This window comes from Hibiscus syriacus, unplaced genomic scaffold, assembly GCF_006381635.1.
Source record: "Hibiscus syriacus cultivar Baekdansim isolate YM2019G1 unplaced genomic scaffold, ASM638163v2 tig00000991_pilon, whole genome shotgun sequence".
Lineage (NCBI taxonomy): Eukaryota > Viridiplantae > Streptophyta > Magnoliopsida > Malvales > Malvaceae > Hibiscus > Hibiscus syriacus.
In genome coordinates this window covers 1,587,901-1,612,436 of record NW_024061840.1, presented here as the reverse complement: position 1 = coordinate 1,612,436, position 24,536 = coordinate 1,587,901, and the positions used below count along the sequence as shown (strand labels likewise).

General features: G+C 33.7%; 1 protein-coding gene across 1 annotated transcript; it reads left to right on the top strand.

Moving 5' to 3' along the window:
• Positions 1-11,078: 11,078 nt before the first annotated feature.
• On the top strand, positions 11,079-14,534 carry LOC120119468 (protein disulfide isomerase-like 1-4). The gene is made up of 12 exons (XM_039139291.1): positions 11,079-11,721; positions 11,914-12,043; positions 12,268-12,433; positions 12,521-12,639; positions 12,763-12,843; positions 13,010-13,096; positions 13,235-13,309; positions 13,418-13,486; positions 13,595-13,675; positions 13,768-13,902; positions 14,010-14,066; positions 14,161-14,534. The coding sequence occupies exons 1-12, from the start codon at positions 11,159-11,161 to the stop codon at positions 14,350-14,352; spliced, it is 1,755 nt and encodes a 584-aa protein (XP_038995222.1). The 5' UTR covers positions 11,079-11,158; the 3' UTR covers positions 14,353-14,534.
• The last annotated feature ends 10,002 nt before the right edge of the window (positions 14,535-24,536 follow it).

Here is a 24,536-nt window from a genome sequence, read left to right as displayed (position 1 = left end):
TAGGTCTCGAAGACTTTGCTGCCATCTGAGTCTATTCAAAAATTTATGTACCAATTCAAAAAAGACCCTAGGTGGCCCTTTTGACCCTAATCGTTCTAGCTCTCATCCCCACAACTCTCTCAATGCCTTAGCTTGATGTACCAATTCAAAAAAGACCCTAGGTGGGTCAATAACTAGATGAGTGAGAATATTGAGGTGAAGGCCTTCCCTAAACCCCTACAGTAGCGATACTCTATCGGAATCATCTCTGGCGCATAACGACTTAACCGAAGAAACTCTACCTTGTATTCCATCACCGAGCAGTCACCTTCTTTCAAATTAAGGAACTGGTCTTTCAGACTATCGACATGAGCTTCCTCGATATACTTTGCTCTGAACTCTAATAAGAAAAACTCCCATGTTGGCATCTTAGGCTGCATAGATAATTTGACTGTATCCCACCAGTATATGGTGTCACCCTTAAGCAAGGAGATGTCACACTCCAAATTACCCTCATGAACAGAGGCAACTCTTTGAGTGTGTGAAGGGTCTCCCCAAGTCACTGATCCATGAAAACTGGGTCATCGTCTCTCGAGCCAAAGAATTTTGTCGTATTATATATGTGTAAACGTTATATCGGTGATTCCTAAGGTGGTGCTACCAGTAGGGCTGGAGGTACAGGTGGGGGAGGTGGTGTGATCGAATTCCTAGGGATGGCTCGTATTATTCGTCTTAACGTAGCTGTTAAATCTTGTAAGAAGGTTACTTTATCGACCCCTTCCTCTTCCGAAACCTCAATCTCGATATCCAAAACGAACTCATCCACTAAGTTTCCAGCTAGAGAGGCGTGTCTCTCCACTCTACCCTTTTGTCTATGATCTAAATCACCTTCTGTAACACCCATAGCCCGTATATGTCTCGAAATACAAGCTAAAAGTGTCACATCAACTTTACAAAACATTCACTAAAAATAAATGCTCAAAAAATCTATTTCAATTTAAAACATCTCTTTATCAACTTTATATTTGTTTCATTAGCTTGCACAATCATAACATAATAATTTATCGTTCCAAACAAAACTGATTTTATGCAGCAATTTAACAGTTCCATGTTGTTTCATATCTATATACAACTGCCTAATATTGCTTGATTTAAAACCATTTTATAATCGTTTATAATATTCATTCATAAATATGATTATAGTTAATATTAACTAAAATTAAAATTTCCTAAAATTACTATTACAGACCCTTTTTAAAATAAATTTGATAAAGCAACCCAACATATATAATATACATGACACTAATAAATCAAAGGTAAGATTTCTTATTGATATTGTCGGTAGGTTTGATTTCCATAAGATGTTGGCAAACTCATTACTTTATGCCCTTTTCTTTATTCAAACCTACACATGAAAATCATCATGTGTTAAGTAAAACTTAGTGATGCCATAACATAGTTAAAGTGATATAAAACATAAATTTCATAAAGTAATATTGCATAAAACTGTAATTTAAAAAAAAAACATTAAAATTTTCAAACATTTCTATTCAAACTGATTTCCTTTTGAAAACCTAAAAATCAACATCTCATGATTTTATTAGAATCATGTAAATAAATATCAAATATCATTGACTACTTATAATCCTTTCAAAATGATTCTGAATAATAATATCTGATAAAATACTCATATCATGATTTCTACTAATTGAAATGTCATTCATAACTTTAATATTCATTTTTATAGCCCAATGCATATTTATGATAACATACGGTACATGAGTAAGGTGCGCACTAGGCACATCACAGTGCCACTCATAACTAAAATGAGTTATGATGCACTTTAGTGCAATCATAGCCTGTGCACCAACAATGTTGACCATAGGGTATGAAAATGTACCATAGCTGAACTGATAACTGATAAGTACCCACTTAATGGCATGCCAAATATACCTACGACTCTCAATGCAATATAAAATGGGCTTTTAAATTATATCTTGTTCATTTCATAATCAATATTTCAACCCATAACCAATTTTCAATCATTCTCGTAAAAATCATAAATTGGGTAGTTATTACCCTAAAAATTCATAAAACATGTATAAACATGTTGAAAATCATTCGTACCTAATATAGAAAACCATACTTTAAATAATACAAGGTTAACTTATCAAAAGTCGTCCTCAATCAAAATTACTAAATAATTGCATTCGCTTTGAAAATTAATTAATAAATTAAAACATAAGCCTCACTATGATTTAGAATTAATCCTTTGTTCTCAAATGCTTCAACTATCCAATTTTATCAAAATTTCATGCTCTAGTAGTTTACGCTACCTTCAAAGAAATATTATTATTTATTTATATACATACTTAAAAATTATTTCATTAATACCAATGAAAACTAGACTCGAATATGAATCTAACTATATAATACCCTTCTTCTAGTTCAACTTGTACACTTTTTAATGAATTTTTAGAGTTTGCTGACAGAAGCTGTTTTGAGCAGAATCTACTACCTTGTTTTCTGATCTATTCTAGATTAAAAATTTATATCTTTTTGTATACACCTCAAAATCAGTAGCCGTCTATTTTAAATGAAACTAGACTAACATACGAATCTAATCCTCTAATAAATTCTGCATAATTTATAGTAAATTTATAAACTCACTGTTCGAATCAAAATTTCTAGACAACTTTCTTTAATTGGCATCCTTAACTCATTCAATAATTCTATAAGCATACCGAATGAACATATAGGATTGTACCATAATTCACATAACATTACGAGTTACTTCTTACCGTAGTAACTCCGTCATTGGCTTATCACAAGTCAATGTTTGTGCGATAACATAAATACAAATTAAGTGCACTCACATTTGCCTTACTATCGAACCTTCTTCACAATAATTTTCTCAATCCCGTACTTTTTCCTTCCCTTTCGAGTTACTTGGTTCACTAAATTTATCGTGGTCTGAAAATGTCATATAATAACATAAAATATTCAAACTATATGTTAGTATTGAACTAACATAATCTAAGCTTAAATATAAAATTCGATAGAAATAAAATCAATACTTAAATTTATATAAATCTAAATCATACTTCCCTCGAAATTTCAAACTTCTCAAAATATTCCTTATATTCAATAAATATTTATTTCCATTATCACAGCTTCAACTTTTGCCATTTACACAATCAAACCACTAATTATGAATTCTTTCTAGAATTCATATTAACTTTTCCATTAAATTCATAATGATCTTTCACCATATGATGATTGCATTTTTATTTCTAAAATTTCCAGCATCTTAATAAAATTATGAACTAATACTTTAACATTCAAAACCTTGCAATTTCATCCCAAACTTTCTTAAATTTTCAACTTCAACCACTCAATTTGATAAACTTGAAATTTGATCACAACTCAATATTTAAACTTAAAAATCAGCATATAACTAAAATTTCCAGCATTACTTTTTCTCATTTCAAAATAATACCAACATGTTTTCAAAGTCACAAACAAGTCCTTAAAGTTTTGGGACTTTTTGAATTCTAACCTTAAACTTTACCAAACTTGTAATTTGGTTCCAACCAAATTTATAACTTAAATTTCCAGACTTTCAAATATTAAAAATCAACATTGAACCTTTCAAATATCACATTCTTGCAATAATGTCCCGTAATTCTCAAAACTTGTACATTAACCCTTTTTCTATTTCAAGCTTCCAACTTGATCCAAATTGATCTCCAAGTCTCATAGAATATTTCTTATATAATTTCTAGGCCATAGGAAAATTTTCCATAATTTCCCCTAATTTCTTCGTATGGCTAAATATTTCAAGTAGCTTTAGGCATGATTTTCATTCAATTTCAACCATGAATTCAACTTCCTAACATTAAATGCATGTTATTTTAATCAAAATAACATCAAATTACATCAAAATACAATCACTCTCTAAAACCCTAGCATGGTCGAATATCATATAAGCACGTACAATTAATTTTAATCATCTTACATGCCTTAGGATTAATCACTAACATTAAAAATAAAAAATCCTTCAACAATCTTTCAAAATCCCTAAACCCTACATAAACCCTAACTTTCAATCTCAACACATACTCATTTTAACCATGAAATATTAGTACCAAATGATAGAGAATTTTATGTAGATTAAAACTCTATTTCACAACTTAGTCCAAAAATCAATCATGTAGCGTTAAAAATCAAAAATAAACTTTTTACCTCAACACCATTGTAGTTTCGGCCCTAGCTTGGATATGTGCTGAAAATATGTTGATTTCTGTTCATTATTCTAATATTTAATAGCTAGTACACTTGGCATTTAACTAATTTAATTGAATTTAAAATTCAATTCTTAAGAAATTCCATTTTACCATTAATGAATCTTGATAATTACCAAATGCCATTACCATATCATCCATTAAAATATTACTTAGTTAAAGATGGACAAACATGACTTTGACTTTCTACTTTGGCCATAAAATTTTCAAAAATTGTATTTTAGTCACTAAAATTCCAATGTTCGACTAAATCTGAAAAATTACGTTGATTTGAGCTAAATTTATCTAATCTAAAATATGAAAAATAATATTTTTAATCATTTTCTAGTTTTCTTCAAATTTTCGTGAAATTCCGACTCAATCTGATTATCCAATTCTATGCCAAACTTTATCGCTTTATAACTTTTAACACAGATCCCGTATCAAAATCCGATTCCCACGAAATTTCTCATTTTAGGCCAAATTGTTCATTTACGGGCAAAAATACATAACTTTTTAAAATTACATTTTTTGTCCCTAAACTTTACAAGTTTATATTTTAACACCTACACTTTCAAAACTTACATTTTAATCGCTAGCCAAAATTTGGGATACTACACCTTCCATGCTTATTCTCTGAAATAAACAATAAAAAGGAAGGTTACTATGACTATACCAGACTCAAAAGTATATCTTAGAATTCTAGAATCATGTATGTATATAAACCTTTACCGACTCTAACTCGCGAGTCATAGAAATGACTCAACCTGACGCTCTGATACCACTAAATGTAACATTCTAATCTAGTACAACCCGAAGATCGACGGACTATGACGTCACATGGACCACTAGATGTGTCCGACCAAAATTTTTCTTTTAAAAACAACATATTCATTTTATAAATCCATAACTTGACATACATAAAAGCATACTTCAAAATACTTGTTTTACGAATTTAAGAGCCCCAAAATAACTTGAATTTAATTTTATAAAATATTCGAACATTACATATTGATTGACATACACGGTTTCATTTACAATACATGCCACTAGTACAAAAGTCGAGACATACTCAAAGTGGTCGCTGATGCTATTCGGTCTAGGCAAGGCTCTTCCAAATGCTCTTGATCCTAACCTGTGCACAGAAACAAATTTCGAACGTTGCGCTCACAAGCTTAGTGACACACTAATAACCAATCTAAATTATATGCATCCTCTACTGATCATACTTAAAACATATTAAAACATACTTAATTCATACATGCTAGTATACTAGTATGCTAACTAAAACATACATATGAAGGTTGACATCATGGTGAGGCTGAGGGGCTACATCTCGGAGCTCACACATCCCTCTATCCTACCTAGGGTAGAGATCCAAAATTCTACATCGGATTGTGTCACGCGCTAACTTACTCTGTCGAGCCTTGGGGCATCTACACCCAATTAGCAAAGATGTGCAAGTACATGATCTTAGGTTTGACCATATCTTAGGATACAAAAGTTCCCATATATTCTATAGTGATTCAGGTGTCTGCCTCGTTTCCCGAACGTCATACAGGCAAGTCTTATGATTCCTTAAATTATAGGGTTTCTAAGTTAAATTTAACTTGTTAATATTGTTTTCACTTAATGTCTTATTGAATGATTAAAGAGTAGTTTGGGGCCCCTCAACCATATTTCTAAAATTTCTCATAATTTCTTATCTTTGAAAAGGAGGCAGTATCGATACTGACACATCAATATTGATATTGACTCAAGAGTATCGATACCCCTACTTAAGTATCGTTACTAACAATTTAAAATAGACCTTAAGAAAAGGGGTAATATCAATACTCCCATGGGGAGTATCAATACTCAAACCTTGGTATTGATACTCCTATGAGTATCGGTACCAAAATGGTATTATGAATTTTCAGTATCGAAACCTTTCCCTCTGGTATCGAAACTAGACCTAGAGTATTAGAACTCTATGCATGAGTATCGATACTCTTGCTTTAAAACTCATGCATTTTTCCCAGCATATGAATAGTATCGATACTTACGCATACAATATCGATACTGGCACCTGAAAATAACCTGTTTGAGCATTTTAAACCTTTCTAAATTGTCCTAAATACCCTAAGGAGGTCCCCAAACATTATTAGTACCTTGTTTAAATTTTTTATGGTCATAAAGAGGTATCATATAACTTAAAAACACGTAGATTTGAATCTACCATGATCATGCTCTTACATCCTTCAAAGATAATGTAAGCTACATAAATGCATGGTAATGCTTACAATTGACATAAGAATGTATAAGGGTATTACCTTAAGGTCTTGGTAGCTGGAAAGAGACCCAAATTACCCCAAAGTTGATTTCGCTTCCCTTTTGTTTGGACCATTCTCCCACTTCTTTCACTAACATATAAAAAATTGATGTTTCTAGCTTATTTAGGAGACTATTATGAGTCTAAAAACATTTCTTAAAGTTCATCATTCCCCAAACACAAGCTAGATTCCTCTATTTCATAAACCTGCACAAAGACCTATTTTTGGTTTAAAGCTTAAAACTTGACATATAAGGCTTGAAATGGAGCTCTAGAAATGGAGAAATTACTTTCTTCCCTGAGATAACTCAACTAAAAATCGGAATCCTTAGACCTTCACTTGAAGGAGAGGAAGGTAAAGAGAAAAATAAGAAATATGAGGATGAGTTTTTGGTGAGGAAGATATGAGAATGGTTCACGTTATTATTAGAAAAATAAGGGGGTTTAGCTATTGATTTAAAAAATGGTAGAATCACACTTTAAGTCCCCTTTCTCATTTTTCATAAATATCTTGTCCCCAAGGCTTAATACATGAGCCCAAAGCAAGCCCAAATCCTAATTAATTTTGATCTAACTATCTTACTAAGTCCTTTGGGCTTTATTAATGGTTGCAACCTGAACTACTAACCCATGATTTTGGGTATTACAAGATGTACATACTTACATTGGTGTAAGTATGTGTTAAGTGCTACACTTTTTTATTTTATTCACTTACACTAGTGTAAATATGTGTTAAGAGTTACACTTTTTGTAGTATGAACTATGAAAAAATTGAAAATTAATTGTAATAGGTTAACCATAGGATAACCTATAACCGAACCATTAATAACGGTTAACCGTTAGTGGTTAACCATTTTTTAATATTTAGGTTACAGTTAGAAAAATCTCATAACCATTATAGGAGTTAACCAACCATTTAAACTAAACGATATGGTTAACTGTCCATGAACAACCCTAACTCACATAGATCAAAACCATAAAATTACATAGCAAACTCAACGCCCAACCTTACCCCGAGTCTTCTCAGAGCATAGCTCAACGCACCAACCGAACCCCGTATAATCCCGATCACACACACATATAAAACACGTAGAGTACTCTTTCCTAGGCATGCCTTTCATATCCAAAGTCCCATTAAGAATAAATAGCCAATTAACCTGAGTTACCAAGAGCAGTTGTCAATGATGCATAGTTTTCACATATATTGGTTCAAACTCATTTTGAAACACAATCAAAATTGGTTGTCATGATCAACCCACATTATGGACAGCGAGATGGTCGACTCGTCCAAGCACACAATCACACTTAGAGATGGTTATCATGATCAACCTCACACTTATGAACAACAATAATATTCTACTTGTCCAATCACACATTCACATTATATATAGATTTTCGAAAAACATTTTCAAAATTCTAAGCATCATTTGCAGTGGCATCACATTCACATTTCATATCAATTGCACATTTCCAATTTACATCCCATGAATCACAATCTTTTAATACACCATAACTCATAGTCACCATGGCATATCATATATACACTAACAATGATCACATGCTTCCATTACATCATAACTCATATTCAACATGCTTTAACACTCATACTTGCATATAACACTTGTTTCCAATACATCTTGAATCATAATAAATACATCATAACTCATATGATTATCTCAAACACAATCTTTCAATATATTCTTAACTCATAATCGACATGCTTTTATACACATGCTTATAATGATAATCATGTTCAATGTTCCATAAGTCATGTCACAAGATACAATGTTCACATTGATCACATACTTTAATCTACACACCATGAGTTCATACAATCAATTATCAGCAGCAAGTATACCAAATTAGAACCTAAAATTCAGAGTTAACATAAAATAAACCTTTATTCAACATTGAACAAGTTTATTATAAGTGAATGGACAGCCGCTCACCTTGATGGCGCAACCACACGATTCGACCCCAAACGCTAACCAAATGACCACCAACAATTGATGAACCATTTTTTTACCAATCATTCACACCTTAGGAACCTTAGAAATCAATTCAACATGTCACGAAAACATCTAAAACAGAGCAGAAAATTCTGCTTCTAATACATAACGAAAATCAACCGAAATATCGATAAAACTTACCAAAACAACTCTCCAAGCCCCCGATCCAATTAAAACTACTTTTCCCCAATAAGAACTGATCAAGAATAACTAATATCAGCATCAAAACTCATATAGAACTCTCTCAATTGACATCAATTAACTCTAATTCCTGGATTTCTGAATAACATCGAAATCAAATCGTTTTGAAGAATTCCACATAGAAATCAAATGAGATTAAAAAACTAATTTAGTATGATAATAATATCATAAAAAACAATAATAAACCCAAGAAAACCTTAAAAAGTGATCAAGAAAAATGGCACATTAAATACCTCCGAAAATCACTTTTAATTCACAATTTCTCTTAAAAATAATTGTTCAATTAAAATCGTCAATCACATTTAATAATTAATCGTTGAAACATATAAAGAACCAAGTAAGAAGATTACCTTTCTGGAAATGAAAGAAAGAGGAAGATCAACAATGGCAACACCAAAGAGATCAAGGAAAATCGACAAAGAAGAAAAAGAGAAGAAACAATCTTGATTGAAGAGAGAAAATCAAGACAATCAAGAAGAAAGGAGTAAAAATAAATAACAAAGGAATAGAAAATGAAGAAGAAGAGTTTCAACCATTAGAGAAAACTTGAGAGAGTTTGGGAGAAAATACAAGAGTGTTTGGATGAGAGAAAATGAAAGAAACGGTTAATGAAAATTAGAAATGAAAATAAGCAAAGATTAAGAGAATGAATCTAGATGAAAAATTGGCAAAAATGAGATGAATGATGCAGTTAAGAAAGGAGGGAAAAACTATCCACACAAGCCTTGGTAGCTTCGTAGATTTTCGATTTGTGATCTTTTACAATCTAGTCACTAAAAACACAATTTTCAATTCATTAAATTTAGTCACCTTGTAAAACCAAATTATAAATTCATAAAAATATAAATCAATAATTCAAACAATTTAAATCACTTTAGAAAAATTTTTCAATTAAAAATAATGATATTACTATTTTTATTGAAAATCCAAAAATTAACCAGACGATCGACGAAAAACTACCGACCCGTATTTTGGAATGTTACACAATAGGACAAGAATTTCATAAAAACGACAAGTGAGAACGACTAATGGATACAATTACAGCTAGAAACGACGCTATTAAGATGGCATAAAACTATCCATTGTGTGATGCTTGGGAAACAGTCAGGACACCTGAGTTACTTTAGTAGTATGACGATCATCTTGTATGTTAGAATGTTTGACCATATCTTAGTCAGTTCCAAGGCACTTTAACCGCTTGTTGGGCATAGATCCATTATATACTCACAAGGAGTAGGCCAGCTGGGTGTACGTTTTAGATGTAGAAATTTCAGAGCTCACCCTATGTAGGCTAAAGAGTGTGTGTCCTAAGATGCAACAAAACCCTTCGACCACACCATGGTGCCTACCTCAACATGTGTGTTTAACATAGCATATTTGTAAGCTAATATCTTTGCTTGCTAGCATGATCATGTAGTTAACACATGTACTATAACCTAGCTATTAGTGTGACACTAAGCTTGTGAGCTCAGTGTTCAAAATTTGTTTCTGTGTGCAGGTTTTTAGGAGGAGCTTATCACACAGTTGACTTTTTGGACCATTTAGAGCAGGAAAATACGTCTTCATTCATTTATTAGAGGTCATGTACTATTCATAAACCTTCATGTTATTGAGTTGTACCACCATAGTCCACTCTATCTTTTGGGTGTACGAAATTTGGACAGTCGTACTAACCTCGGGGGAGTCGTTCGTCCAATATAGCGATTATACACATTAGAGCGAATTCGCTTTTAAAGAAGTGGTTGATACTATGACATGGTCAATTGATTCTTTGTATATATATTTCATTTTATATTTTTCAGTCAGTGTTAATGTCTCGTTTTACAACAGTTTATTTTCTATAATTTTTATGTGTAAGTCAAAATAGTTGTTCAAAGGGTGTTAATATAGTCAAATAATGACAATTCAACTGCCCAAACGCGTCATATTATACTACACTAACAACGATTAATGGCTGAATGATCGATTTATTATAAAACAATAATATTAGTGACCTTTCATTACTTTAAAACTTTAGTGTTGAGACAGAAATGTACTCATATTTGAGTGACCATATATGTAGTTTACCCAAATCTTGAAGTCGTAAGAAGTTCGAAGCAAGGCTAGTCTCTGATTTAGTTAAGAAATCAATCAGAATACAGCGCAATGTACGTAAACGGAATTAATACGCGCGGGTAAGTAGCACAATCCATTCCGCAATTAAAGCCCACTGCAAGATAAAACGACGTCGTTCGTCGAGTTGTTGACTTGTTTTTGCTCAATTTGACCTTCCACTTCCACACTATAAACCCTACTCAGATTCAGATCTCCTCTCATTCTCAGTTTCTCGAAAATCTCCCATTTCTTCTCAAAATTTTCCAATTGCGCCACGAAAAATGGCGTCGTTTCGGATCTTTCTAGTAATCTCTCTCGTTTCTCTCCTCCTATTTGCAACTCTCACGCCCTCGATCTCCAAGGCAACCAAAAACGACGACGTCGAGGACGACGAGGATCTCCGTTTCCTCGAAGAAACGGAAGGCAAAAGCGACGCCGGTTCTGATCACCCCCACTTTAACGAGGATGAACAGTATGGCGACTTAGACGACGATGACTTTGGGAACTTCCATGATTTCGACGACTCCGATTCGGATCCGTACAAGGAACCCGAAGTCGACGACAAGGACGTCGTCGTTTTAAAGCAAGGAAACTTCAGTGATTTCATCGAGAAGAACAAGTTCGTGATGGTTGAGTTCTACGCACCTTGGTGTGGCCATTGCCAAGCTTTGGCTCCGGAGTACGCGGCAGCAGCGACGGAATTGAAAGGGGAGGATGTGGTGTTGGCCAAGGTGGATGCCACTGAGGAGAATGAGCTGGCTCAAGAGTATGATGTGCAGGGTTTCCCCACTGTTTATTTCTTTGTTGATGGAGAACATAAGCCTTATTCTGGTGCTAGAAGCAAGTAAGTTTTGAATACAAAAAATAAAAGATTACGTTAATGAGCTTTCAATTATCTACTGGATTCGTAATTTTATTTTGGTTGAATCATGGTAAAAATCTACAAATTAGGATGTGTCTTGTCATTGTTTAATTAAAGTATTTTTTCCTTTATTTTATTTGATGGCTACTAATGATTTAATCATTTATAACTCAGGGATGCCATAGTGACATGGATTAAGAAGAAGGTAGGACCTGGTATACACAACGTTTCTACCATCGAGGAAGCTGATCGCATCTTGACTTCTGAATCTAAAGTTGCCTTGGGATACTTGAACTCTTTGGTGGTATGATATACTTCTCTCTCGTTATATTTATGTATTGAATTATTGTTTTATAAGATTTGAGTGACTTGATGATCAATCAACATCTTCTAGACTGTAATTCAAGGATTCGGGCCATATAATGTTATGGAGTCTTTGTATTATCCTGAACTTGATCCATCACATATATAAGCTAACCCTTTTCTCATATGATTTAATTTGGATTTGGCCTATTAAAATGACAACAGGGTCATGAGAGTGAAGAGCTTGCAGCAGCTTCACGTCTCGAAGATGATGTCAGCTTCTATCAAACTGTGAATCCTGATGTTGCGAAGCTTTTCCACTTAGACCCTGAAGTTAAACGCCCGGCTTTGGTCTTAATTAAAAATGAGGCTGAAAAAATAAGCTACTTTGGTTAGTTTCTAAACAGAAGCAGTACTGGTTTGAATCTTGATCTGAATTCTTAGGGAAAATTTTACATCCATTTGTTTCATCTAGCAGATGGTCAGTTTGTCAAGACTGCAATATCCGAGTTTGTATTCTCCAACAAGCTTCCTTTGATTACGATATTTACTAGGGAAACTGCTCCTTCAATTTTTGAAAGCGATATTAAGAAACAGGTGTGCATGAGAATAGCATTTCCTCCTATTTGTGAACTTCTGGACTATTTTTACTGTGCATATAGGTTTTCTTTACCGTATTTATTGTCATGTTATTGACACTTAAAATAATTTTTCTTGAAGGTGTTGTTGTTTGCCTCATCAAACATTTCTGATAAGTATATCCCATCATTCCAAGAAGCAGCCAAATTTTTCAAGGGAAAGGTAACAATAAATCATCTTGCATAAATTAAACTACTATTTATTATTGTATATGATGATTTATTAAACTGCTGAAGTGTGTATTCCGAAAACTTCATTTTTCTCTAGCCCCGTAGATGATAACTATGGTAACATCGTACTTATTCTTGTCCTGTATGCCTATTTTCAGCTTATCTTTGTTTATGTGCAAGTGGATAATGAAGATTTTGGAAGCCCTGTTGCAGAATATTTTGGTGTCAGTGGAGATGGTCCCAAAGTACGTCACTTTCTTTCCCTGCTCAGCCCCCAAACTTTTTTTTTTGGATGGAAAATGTGTTGCATGGTTAAAGGTTGTTTTATTCTCCATTTGCAATTAGTTTGATGTTCTCTATGGTGTTATTTGATCATCACGCAGATCCTTGCATACACTGGAAACGAAGATGGTAGGAAGTTTTTCTTTGATGGAGATGTGACATTGGACAAAATTAAGGTTCTCTCTCTATGTCTCACTCTATTTAGCTTTATCATACTCTCCTTACGTAAATGGAGACAATATCTACTCTTCCAATCAACTTGATTATAGTGTACCTTTCTGTAGGCTTTTGGGGAAGATTTTTTAGAAGAGAAGCTTAAACCTTTCTATAAATCGGACCCAATTCCCGAAACTGTAAGTATCATTTTCCCATTATCAACTTTGTAATTGTTGATTGTAATCTAACTTACTTTTCTATATTTAGGTTTCTTTCTAATTTCTTCTAACTTCCATTTGATGCAGAATGATGGGGATGTGAAAATTGTTGTCGGCAATAACTTTGATGAAATTGTTTTAGATGAGTCAAAGGATGTACTTCTCGAGGTATTTTTGGAACTTGGACCCTAATATGGAAAAAGATAAAGCTTATAGTTTTCTTTCATCATGCTTATTTCGTTGAATGCTCTGACTGCCAGATCTATGCACCTTGGTGTGGCCACTGCCAATCTCTCGAGCCCACATACAACAAGCTTGCCAAACATCTACGTGGAATTGACTCTTTGGTTATTGCTAAAATGGACGGGACAACAAACGAACATCCTAGGGCAAAGGTAAAGTTAACATAAATCCGCACTTGCACTTTGTTGTTAAGTAAAATCCTCCATCTCAATTCCTATTTTGCATTTGAGCTTGAGTGGAACTTCATTTATTTTGGCAGTCCGATGGGTTCCCGACGATTCTGTTTTTCCCAGCAGGAAACAAGAGTTTTGATCCCGTAAGTACCATCTATCACGTTCTGCATATTCTGTTTTTTCCTCTCATCGTAAATGAAATTGAATGAAAATGCCTGTAATACCGGACATTGGCAGATTACCGTGGACACTGATAGAACCGTAGTGGCCTTTTACAAGTTCCTGAAGAAACATGCTTCAATCCCTTTCAAACTACAAAATCCAGTTTCAGCACCGAAAGGGGGAGCGCAATCGAGTCCAGAAACCACGAGTGATGAATCCAAGGACAGTGCTAAGAGCAGCAATGGTGATTTGAAGGATGAGTTGTAGCTTTTGTAACATGACGACCACAATGAGGAATTTAGCTTTTAATGGCATCCTAAGTTATTGTCTCTTATTTATCAGTAGATTAAGGAATAGTGACTGGAAAAGAGGGATCCGAAAGTTGTCATTGACTTTTTTTTTTTTCCGGGATACCAAAGACGTTGAAGAATAAGTGGCCCTTTTTCCCCAATTTCTGCTTCACTAAATCGGCCTTCATCGAAAGCTCAGTCGTCCTTTTATTGTTTTAGATCTGTAAATCTGGATCTTCATTTGAAAATTTTCAGATTTATTTGAATTCGTTACAAGTCGAAAACAACTTGAATTAGAATTTTAACCAAGGATGATTTTTTTAAATTAATATGGGGTAAGTAGAAGGTAATATTCAATCAAATATAACTCTTAATTATTTGACATTGAATGTTAATACTTGTGGCATTCTTAGTACTCGGAACCGGGGTTTTAAGGAATAATAATATTTTTTTTACAATTGAAGTTATTTGGTTCGTGTTAACTTATTGGGCTAACTTGTACTAATTTATAATGGTTTAAATTTATACTAATTTGAATGAAGATAGAATAATCTGGATTCGTATAATTAATATTATTGAACTCAAATAAATATAAATCTAAAATAATGTAAACGGAAGTATCGTATTTAAAATTCTTAGAATTCAAAAGAATCCAACCAAAAACCTAATTCGTCCAGTCCAATTTATATGCATAAGTTTACGGAAGTTCTTTTTATTATTATTGTTATTATATTCTTTTACAAGTATCAAGAAATGGATATTGCGTGGGAATTTAGGAAGGGTGAAGCTGAACATGTGAAATCATATGCCATGGTCCACGTGATTCGGAGTCCTAAGGATCGTGTTTGAGGCTTGGGTGAATTTTCTATTAATTTTTTTTAAATGTAATGTTCAAAATTTTCTACTTTTTTTGGGGTAAATGTAATGGTTAGTAGGTCCAAAACCATCGATTCCAACTAAATATTGATTTCTTACCTAATTTGCCATTTTTTAGTTTTCATCTCATCAAGAAATTATTAGTCTTCATGATGATGCACATAAATGAGCTTCTCAAATTTAATAATATTACATCTAATTCCCTTTGTTTACCTTACTATAACACTATTATATCTAATATTTTCGTTTGAGTATTTTATCTTTTTTTAACTATTGTAATTGGATTTCATTAATAAAAAAATGAAAAAAATCAATATTACAACACATCCTAAGAGAAAATTAGAGACAACAATCACCAAAAAATTTATACATAAGACAAAAATATTAAACCTAAAGATACGGAAAAAAAGGAAACTTTCCACTAAGAATGGCGTCCACGTCAAAAAAACCAATAATCTTCATAAAACTCCTTGTCTCTATCGAAAGAGGCGCTTTACGAAGTGATAAAGGAGTGGTGAGCGAATCGAACAATTTGACAGACTGTTTCACTACACAATTCTGATTATATCGGCAAACAGCCTTTTACCAAAGAGAGAATCTGACAATACATGACCACTAATAAACCAATCAGAAAATAAATGTTGTGAGGATCTTGTGCAAGCACCGGCACGACCGCAGAGGTTTGTGAAAAACTTACCAAAAGTTATAAGTAGGAGTGTAAATGAAGATAATGTTCAGTGAATTGTTCGTGACCGATCGTATAATGTTCATTTATGTTCGTTTAATAAGCTAAATAAACAAGTATGAATAAAAATTTTATGTTCATTTAATAAATGAACGAACACGAACAAAGGTGTGTCTGGTTCATTTATTTTTACGAACAACCTCATTTATAATATTTTGAATATTAGTGAAAGTACATACTAAATTAAACATATGATAAAATTTGGGGTTTAAACTATGAATCCTAAGAAGTTTAAGCACTAGTTGTGTAGTTTTACCATTTTTCCTATTATAACAGAAAAACTTTTTCCTATTAACAGAAAAAAAACTTTTTCGTTCACTCTCTTTTCCATTTTATTCTAAACAAACATGTTCGTGAACGATAAACGAACGTTAAACAAATATGTTCTGGAACGTTAAACGAACATGTAATCGAACATGTTCATGAGCATTAAAGGAATACATTCATTAACATTAAATAAACGAACATGAACACCTTCGAAAGTAAATAAACAAACACGAACCGAACATGAACACCTTCAAAAATAAACAAACGAGCACGAACACAACCTTATTCGTTCAAGCTCAGTTCACTTACACCCCTAGTCATAGGAAACGTGCCACAAGAGCATAGAAAAATCGTGTCAAAAGAGCAGAAAAAACGTGTTACAAGGACATAAATTTTTATTTAAAATTGAAAAAACTCAAAAAAGGAAAAGAAATGACATAATATGAAATAAACAAGAAAAATAATAATCACAAGCGGTCGACAACCAATATTAAGATTGGTGTCACCATTGGCTAAACAAAAATCAAAAGAAAAGAGAAAAACGACACAAAACTATTGAGAGAAAAAGATAGAAACCCTTATTTTTAAGTATTTTATAAAATTAAGGATAAATTATGCGTTTAGTACATAAACTATCAATTTTGATATGTTTTAGTACCTAAACTTTTAAGTTTTTCAAAACATACCTAAAGCTTAGTTTTCCTTTCATTTTAGTACCCCGATCAAAATTTAACATTAAGTTTGAAAATTTTGAAAGTTTAGGTACTAAAACATACTAAAACTAGCAGTTTAGGTACTGAACGTGTTAAGCTTTTAACGACGAGTACTAAAATGAAACAAAAACTAAACGTTAAGTATGATTTTGAAAAAATTAAAAGTTTAGGTACTAAAACATATTAAAACTGATAGTTTAGATACTAAATGTGTAGTTTACCCTAAAATTAATTGGTAAGAAATAAATTTGAATTTATCATGTGAACCATCAATAAATCATACAATAATTTCAATGATTATCCTTGTCATATCAATTATCCCAAGACATACATAATAAAAACTTGAGTAAGTTACATTTTTAGTACCTAAACTATCAAATTTGGTTCATTTTTATACCTAAATTGTCAATTTTTTCAAAATCATACTTAAAGTTTAGTTTTTGTTTCATTTTAGTATCATGTTCAAAATTTAACGTTAAGTTTTGAATTTGTTTTGAAAGTTTAGGTACTAAAAGGGCCAAAACTGGTATTTTAGGTACTAAACGCCGTTAAGTTTTTAACAAAGAGTACTAAAATGAAATATAAACTAAATGTTAAGCATGATTTTAAAAAAATTGAAAGTTTAATTACTAAAATGGACAAAAATTAACTAATAATTTAAATACTAAATGCATAGTTTACCATAAAGTCTTTCATTATTCTATCACATTTTAAATTATGATCTAATCACGTTTTAATAAAATTCTTCATTAATCACCAATGAGGGTTGGTTCAAATCGTAAGCAACTTGATATCGTTTAAGTAAGGTAAGCAACTTGATATCGTTTAAGTAAGGTCTCAGGTTCGAGTCCTTTTGTATGCAGAAAATCCCCACTGAAACTCACCCACCAAAACTAGATGTACGACCAGAGTTGGTCCAGTTTAATCAAAGTAAAGCCTTAGAACTAGAGGGCAACAAAAAAATCTTCATTAATATATCGACAACACATATTAATAGGATATAATTTTAAAAGAATCCATATTAAACTTCTCTTCCTTAATATAAAGATCCTTCATCATTCAAAATAGTTCAAAAACTCTCTTTTACCTAAACTTCATCGAAACCAAACTCTCTTAAAGCTGATCAAATCTATAACCCATACTTTTCATAAATATTCTTGTCGCGACTGTCTTTCGGGTGGGCCTGAAATTGGGCTTCGACTTAAAAAATGTTAGAGTCACCACCGATCATTTATTTTTCGACAAAAATTACATTGATCGGATACCATCTTACTTGATATGTGTTTTACCAAAGATGTGTCGGATTCGGGAGTCGGTTACAGTCAAAGAAGGGTTAGCACCCTTGAACTGCCATTTCGGTACTAATTAATTTCCAGTTGTCTTTAATTAAAAAAATTGAAAGTTAAATTAAAAGGTAACAGTTGATCCTGATTACTTACCTCCAATCGGTTTTTAAAGTGTACCCTTAAAAAGATAGAAATGTAGTGAAGTATAGGATTGAATTAAGATAGAAAGAATGTAAATATGAGAAATAATGAACAAAACAAAAAAATAATAAAATAACTAAGAATAAAAATAAAACAAATTAAATAAAATGGAAACATAAATAAAAATAAAAAAGGAAAAAAATGGAATTAAATAAAATAAAAAACAAAAACAAAAACAAAACAAACAAGGTAAAAGAAAATAAAGAAAAAAACAAATAATATATATATACTTTAATGTCTAATAAAACAAGTAAAAAACAATAATAAAATAATAACAAATATATATAAAATACTAGGTAAAAACAAATAAAAAAGTTATATATATATATATATATAAACATAAAGAAATAAAATAAACAATAAAAATAAATAAACAATAAAAAATAATCGTAAAAGGACCGAATCGAAAGAAAAAATAAATCAAGGGGTAAATTTTGAAGTAATTGGGGAATTAATATTGATTTAGGGGCAGAATGAGATCCTAAAAGAAAACGAGGGACTAAAAATGAGATTTCCCCTTTTAAAAACACGCAGATCTTGTAGATCCATGGGTCGGGTCAATATAAAGGTCAAACTTTGGCCAATTTTTTTTTTCATTTTAAAACATAAAACCCCCATTCAAAGCTTTTCTCTCAAGTGTTCTTCTCTCAAGGAAGAACACAGTCGTGGGGTTTCCAGAAATCGATGGCCATCGGCTCGCCGACCGTCGTAGATCGGTGTCGGCCGCCGCTCATCGACGGTGGCCCATCAAAAAATTACATTTTGAAAAAGCATTTTCCACCCACAATCCGAAAATCCGAACACTTTTCTCAAAAATACCTCGTGAGAGAGTACATCTAGAAAAGATCTTTCGAAACTTTCCCCCATTTCTAATCGGCGTTTCAAAACGAAGAAAAAAAACACAACACCGGGTCACATGCAAGCAACGAACGACGAAAAGGTAAGATTTTTACCTTGTATTTCTTTTTGAAAAAATGCTTCGAATGCTTTTACAGTTCTCTTGTATTTTGTGTGATTTTTCATGCAATATTCGGGTGTATTTTGAATGTAATATTGTACATGTATTTATAGCATTTACAAAGCCCTGTTTTAGGGAGTTTGATCCCGAGTGAAATTCTAAATCTGTTGTTTATTGCTTTGTGGGTGTTGGTGCCGAGAGAACCGGCAGATAACTTGGACGTGGCTTGACCAGGCAGTTGAGGCAGCTGCTGGGTGAGTGATGCGGCGCTGATGGAAGCTGGAGCTGGGGTTGGAAAACCCTAGTTTGCATCCGATAGGAGCTTGGTCGGTTCGGGTCCTGGACTGGGTTTCGTTCAAGCGGGTCATGGGCTGCGTGTTTTAGCTTTTGTTGGGTCATTGTTGTACTTAGGTTTGGTTTTGTAATGGATTTCATTTTTATTTGGGCCTGTAAAATAAAAAGAGAAAAAAATATAAATAACATATAAATTATATATGTGTATATATAATATAATCATATAATTATTTATATAAGGACGAAAGATGGTGTCTACAACTGCGTCTCTTTGCTCATTATCGTGTAACGAAAATAGGGCAAAGATTAAAAGACACAAATTTCGTCTATATCGAATGTCCTCTATTGTAGAGTTGAAATCTGATGTTAAGACTGGTTTGTCAATTTGAATTGAATCACAAAATGACTCCCTTGTCGTGAGGTTGAGTCCAAACTAGAAAATTCTGAGCACGATATCCTTCGTTGCGAAGTTGAAACCGAACTCAAAGGTTTGCCAAGTAGCTCCTGAATCGTCTGCTAGCTCAAGATTCTTCGAAATTGAAACTTGACCTGAAGACTTTGGTGTTGTTGTGTTACAGATGACTCATTCATCGTGAAGTTGAGTCGATCTGTTGTACACGATATCATTCGTCGTGAAATTAAAATCGTGGATGGCTCCTTCATCGTGAAGTTGATCTTTGAATTGGATATCCTTCATTGTGAAATTGAAATCCAATATTGTGTAAGTTGCATTGTTTTGAGTCCAATATCCTTCGTTGTGAAGTTGAAATTGACTCTGAATGAAACTGGAAAGTTGTTTGTTGACAGACGCTCCTTCGCTATGAAGTTGAATTTTGAATTGGATATCCTTCGTCACGATACTCTTCGTATTGAAGTTGAAATCATGGATAACTCTTTCATTGTGAAGTTGAGCTTTGAATTTGATATCCTTCGTTGTGAAGTTGAAATCCAAGGGTTGTTTCACCAAATTGGTTGTTGGATATCCTTCGTTGTGAAGTTGAAATCCAATTTTTTGTTTCACCAAATTGGCTTTGAGTTGGATATCCTTCGTTGTGAAGTTGAAATCAAATCTTGAGGAAATTGTGTCGCTTCGAGTCCAATATCCTTTGATGTGAAGTTGAAATTGACTCTAGCTAGAACCTGCAAAGTTATGCATATATGCAATGCTATAGATGCCATGCTCTTAGGTGTGCCTAAAATGCATATGCGGAATATGTTGTTTTGGGCTCTGGAGAGAAATCTCGATCTCCGGTTGCCTGTCTTGGTAACTCTTGATTCTGGAATCTTGAAGTTCTGATTCCCGATCTTGAATTATTCAAATGTTTAAATCTGATGTGCAGATTTTAGTTTTATCCTTGATTTGGGAAATGCTTCTCAACCATTTCAAGTATGTGCATGAGCCTTGATCGGCTTCCGAGTACATGTACTTTTCCAAAAAAATCTTTGTACAATAATATGCAATTATTTTTTTCAGAAATGAATAAATCATTAGGTTTAAATTCAACCCAAGATGCTCAAAAGAACTGATTTAGGAAAATGGTCATCTTTATTCACATAGAGAAAAAGAACAAAAGAATTCATGACAAACATTCTGAAATGTAAATACATAAATAAAGCGAAGGGCTGTCTCAGATTCCAATAATGCCGACGCTTATGAGTTGATAAGTCGTTAGGTGACCTTGAACGCAACCTTTGTCAAGGGATCTTCGACAATGTGACAACATTCTAAAGAGTGCAATCTTTCTCCGACTCGTTAAGTTTGTAGAAACTTCGGATGTTGTGATGCTTTGCTGCCTGGATTTCTTGAATCAATATCCAAATCACCTTTTCAGGTTTTCAATTTGGACCCATCCTTGGTTTCAAGATTCCCTTTGCGGGTTTTTATCTTTCACCCTCCTTATTTTCTTTTCTTTTTCTTTTTCTCTTTTTTCAATTTAGGGCACCCTTTCGGGTTTTCACCCTAAACGTTTTTCTTTTTCCTTCTTTCTTTTTTTTCAACTTAGGACGCCTTCTCGGGTTTTCATCCTAAGTGAAATATTTATTAATTGCATCCGAATTGACGGGGTTCGATAGTTCAGACTCGTCCATTTCAGTCAGGACAAGTGCTCCTCCGGAGAAGGCCTTTTTCACGACATAAGACCCCTGCCAATTTGGCAACCATTTTCCTCTGAAATATTTCTGAACCGGCCAAATTCTTTTTAACACCAGATCTCCTTCATGAAATATTCTCGGGCACCTTTATGTCATGTGATCGAATCATTCGTTTATGATAGATCTGACCATGATGAATGGCTTTCAATCTTTTTCATCTATCAGGTTCAGCTGATCATATCGGGATTGCACACATTTGCATCATCTAGTTTGACTTATGATAAGACTCGGAGTGACGAAATTTTTACTTCAATGGGCAGTACTACTTCTATTCCATAAGCTAATGAAAATGGGGTTGCCCCAGTCGAAGTTCATACAGAGGTTCGGTAAGCGAACAAAGTAAAACACAATTTCTCATGCCAGTCCTTGTAAGTCTTAGTCGTTTTTTCCACTATATTCTTGATGTTTTTATATGTTGCTTCTATTGTTCCATTCATCTTTGGTCTGTAAGCAGTAGAATTGTGATGCTTTTTGTTGAATTGCTCACAGGCAGCATCCATCATTTTGTTGTTCAAGTTTGTAGCATTATCGGTAATGATCCTTTCGGGTAAACCATACCGACATATGATTTCTCTCTTCAAAAACTTACAAATAGTAGACTAAGTAACATTGGTGTATGATGCAACCTCTACCCATTTCGTGAAGTAATCAATTGCCACAAGGATAAACCGGTGACCATTTGAAGCCCTCGGATGAATTTACCCGATAACATCCATGTCCCACATAGAGAAAGGCCATGGTGACATCATCACATAAAGTAGATGAGGTGGAACATTTATTTTATCTCCATAAATTTGACATTTATGACATCTTCTAGCATAGTTGATGCAGTCACTTTCCAGTGTGGACCAAAAATATCCGCATCTCATTATTTTCCTTGTCATCTTATGTCTATTTGAATGTGTTCCACAAACTCCGTCATGTACTTCTTCCACTATCATCTTAGCTTCTTTTGCATCTATGCACCTTAACATGACTTGATCGTGGCTTTTCTTGTATAAGACCTCCCCGTCAAGGACATATCCAACTGACATCCTTCTAATGGTTCTTTTATTAGTTTCAGTGGCTTCCTCTGGATAACTTTGATTTTTTATGTATTGCAGAATATCATAGTACCAAGGCTTAGTGTCTTTCACTTCCTCAATCTAGTAATAATGAGTCGGGTACTCATACGATTGCATGTCAATTGACATCATTTTAGACTCCCCGCTAGCCTTGAATACAGTTGCCAAGGTAGCTAAAACATCAACCATTTGATTTTCTTCCCTAGGCACATATTGGAAGGTGACTTCATCGAATTCTTTGAGCAAATCCAATATTAGCTTTCGGTACTCTACCAGCTTTACATCCTTGGTTTCCCATTCTCCACAGAGTTGATAGATTACTAAGGCTGAATCTCCATATACTCACAAGGTCTTTATATTTTACCCATTGCAGCTTGAATCCTCAAAACACAAGCCTCGTATTCTGCCATGTTGTTGGTGCAATCGAAGTTCAGTCTTCTAATAAATGGGTAGTGATTCCCTTCTGGAGAGATCAGGATTGCCCTGATGCCATGTCCTAATGCATTTGATGCACCATCAAGTCTTCTTCTAAAGATATGTCCATCAAGTCTTAGTCTGGGAAATCAAAGTCCAATGGCTCGTAATTCTCATCGGTTCTGCTAGCCAAAAACTCCGATATAACATTTCTTTTATGGCTTTCTGGCTCACATACTTGATGTCAAATTCAGACAACAGCATCTGCCATCGGGCTAACCTTCCAGAGAGAGCAGGTATACCCATCATGTACTTTAGTGGATCTAACTTGGAAATCAACCAAATGGTGTGATACAACATCTATTGTCTTAGTCTTTTTGTAGCCCAGACTAAAGCACATCAAACCTTTTCAATGGGAGGATATCTGACCTCACAATCAGTGAACTTCTTGCTCAAATAGTAGATGGCTCTTTCCTTCCTTTAGGACTGATCATGTTGACCCATGACACACCCCATTGAATTCTCGAATATGGATAGGTACAAGAAAAGAGGTTTTCCCGGGATAGGGACATTAGGATAGGAGTGTGAGACAAATACTCATATACTTTCTCAAATGCAGTATTGTCGGAAACTCTTGTTATGCTTCTTTTCCAGGCTTTACAGCATAAATCGGTCTGGTCTCATATCATTAATGTGCTTGTACTACTCCAAGAAAGATTGGCTAAGTCTTTCCATGTCTTGATATGAGATCAGTTCAGCTGATTGTACCACCAGATAGCTGAAACCGGACAGGCTCTCCTGGAAGCAATGAAACAGAGTTGATTATTTCCCACATAGCCTGTCATTTTCTGACAAAACATCGTGATGTGGGCTGAGGGGCAACTATTCCCGTCGAATTTCTCGAACTCGGGGACTGTAAATTTTGGTTGAAGCACCAAATCCAGGACCAGAATTAGCTCTATTGTATCTACTCCATAATAGTCGTGGTCCCCTTTGACCATATTCATATGGTCTTCCAGAAGCTTAATTTTCTTTTTCATCTTCTTCGCTTTATCTTCCTCATCAAAGTCCGGGATATGGTAATCATCTGGATGATTGTTAGGGTTGGTTGCAGAAGCTTTTACCTTTACAACAGACGAGGCTTTCCCTTTTACTGTAGATAAATCCCCTTGCAATTTGGGTAATATTTTGG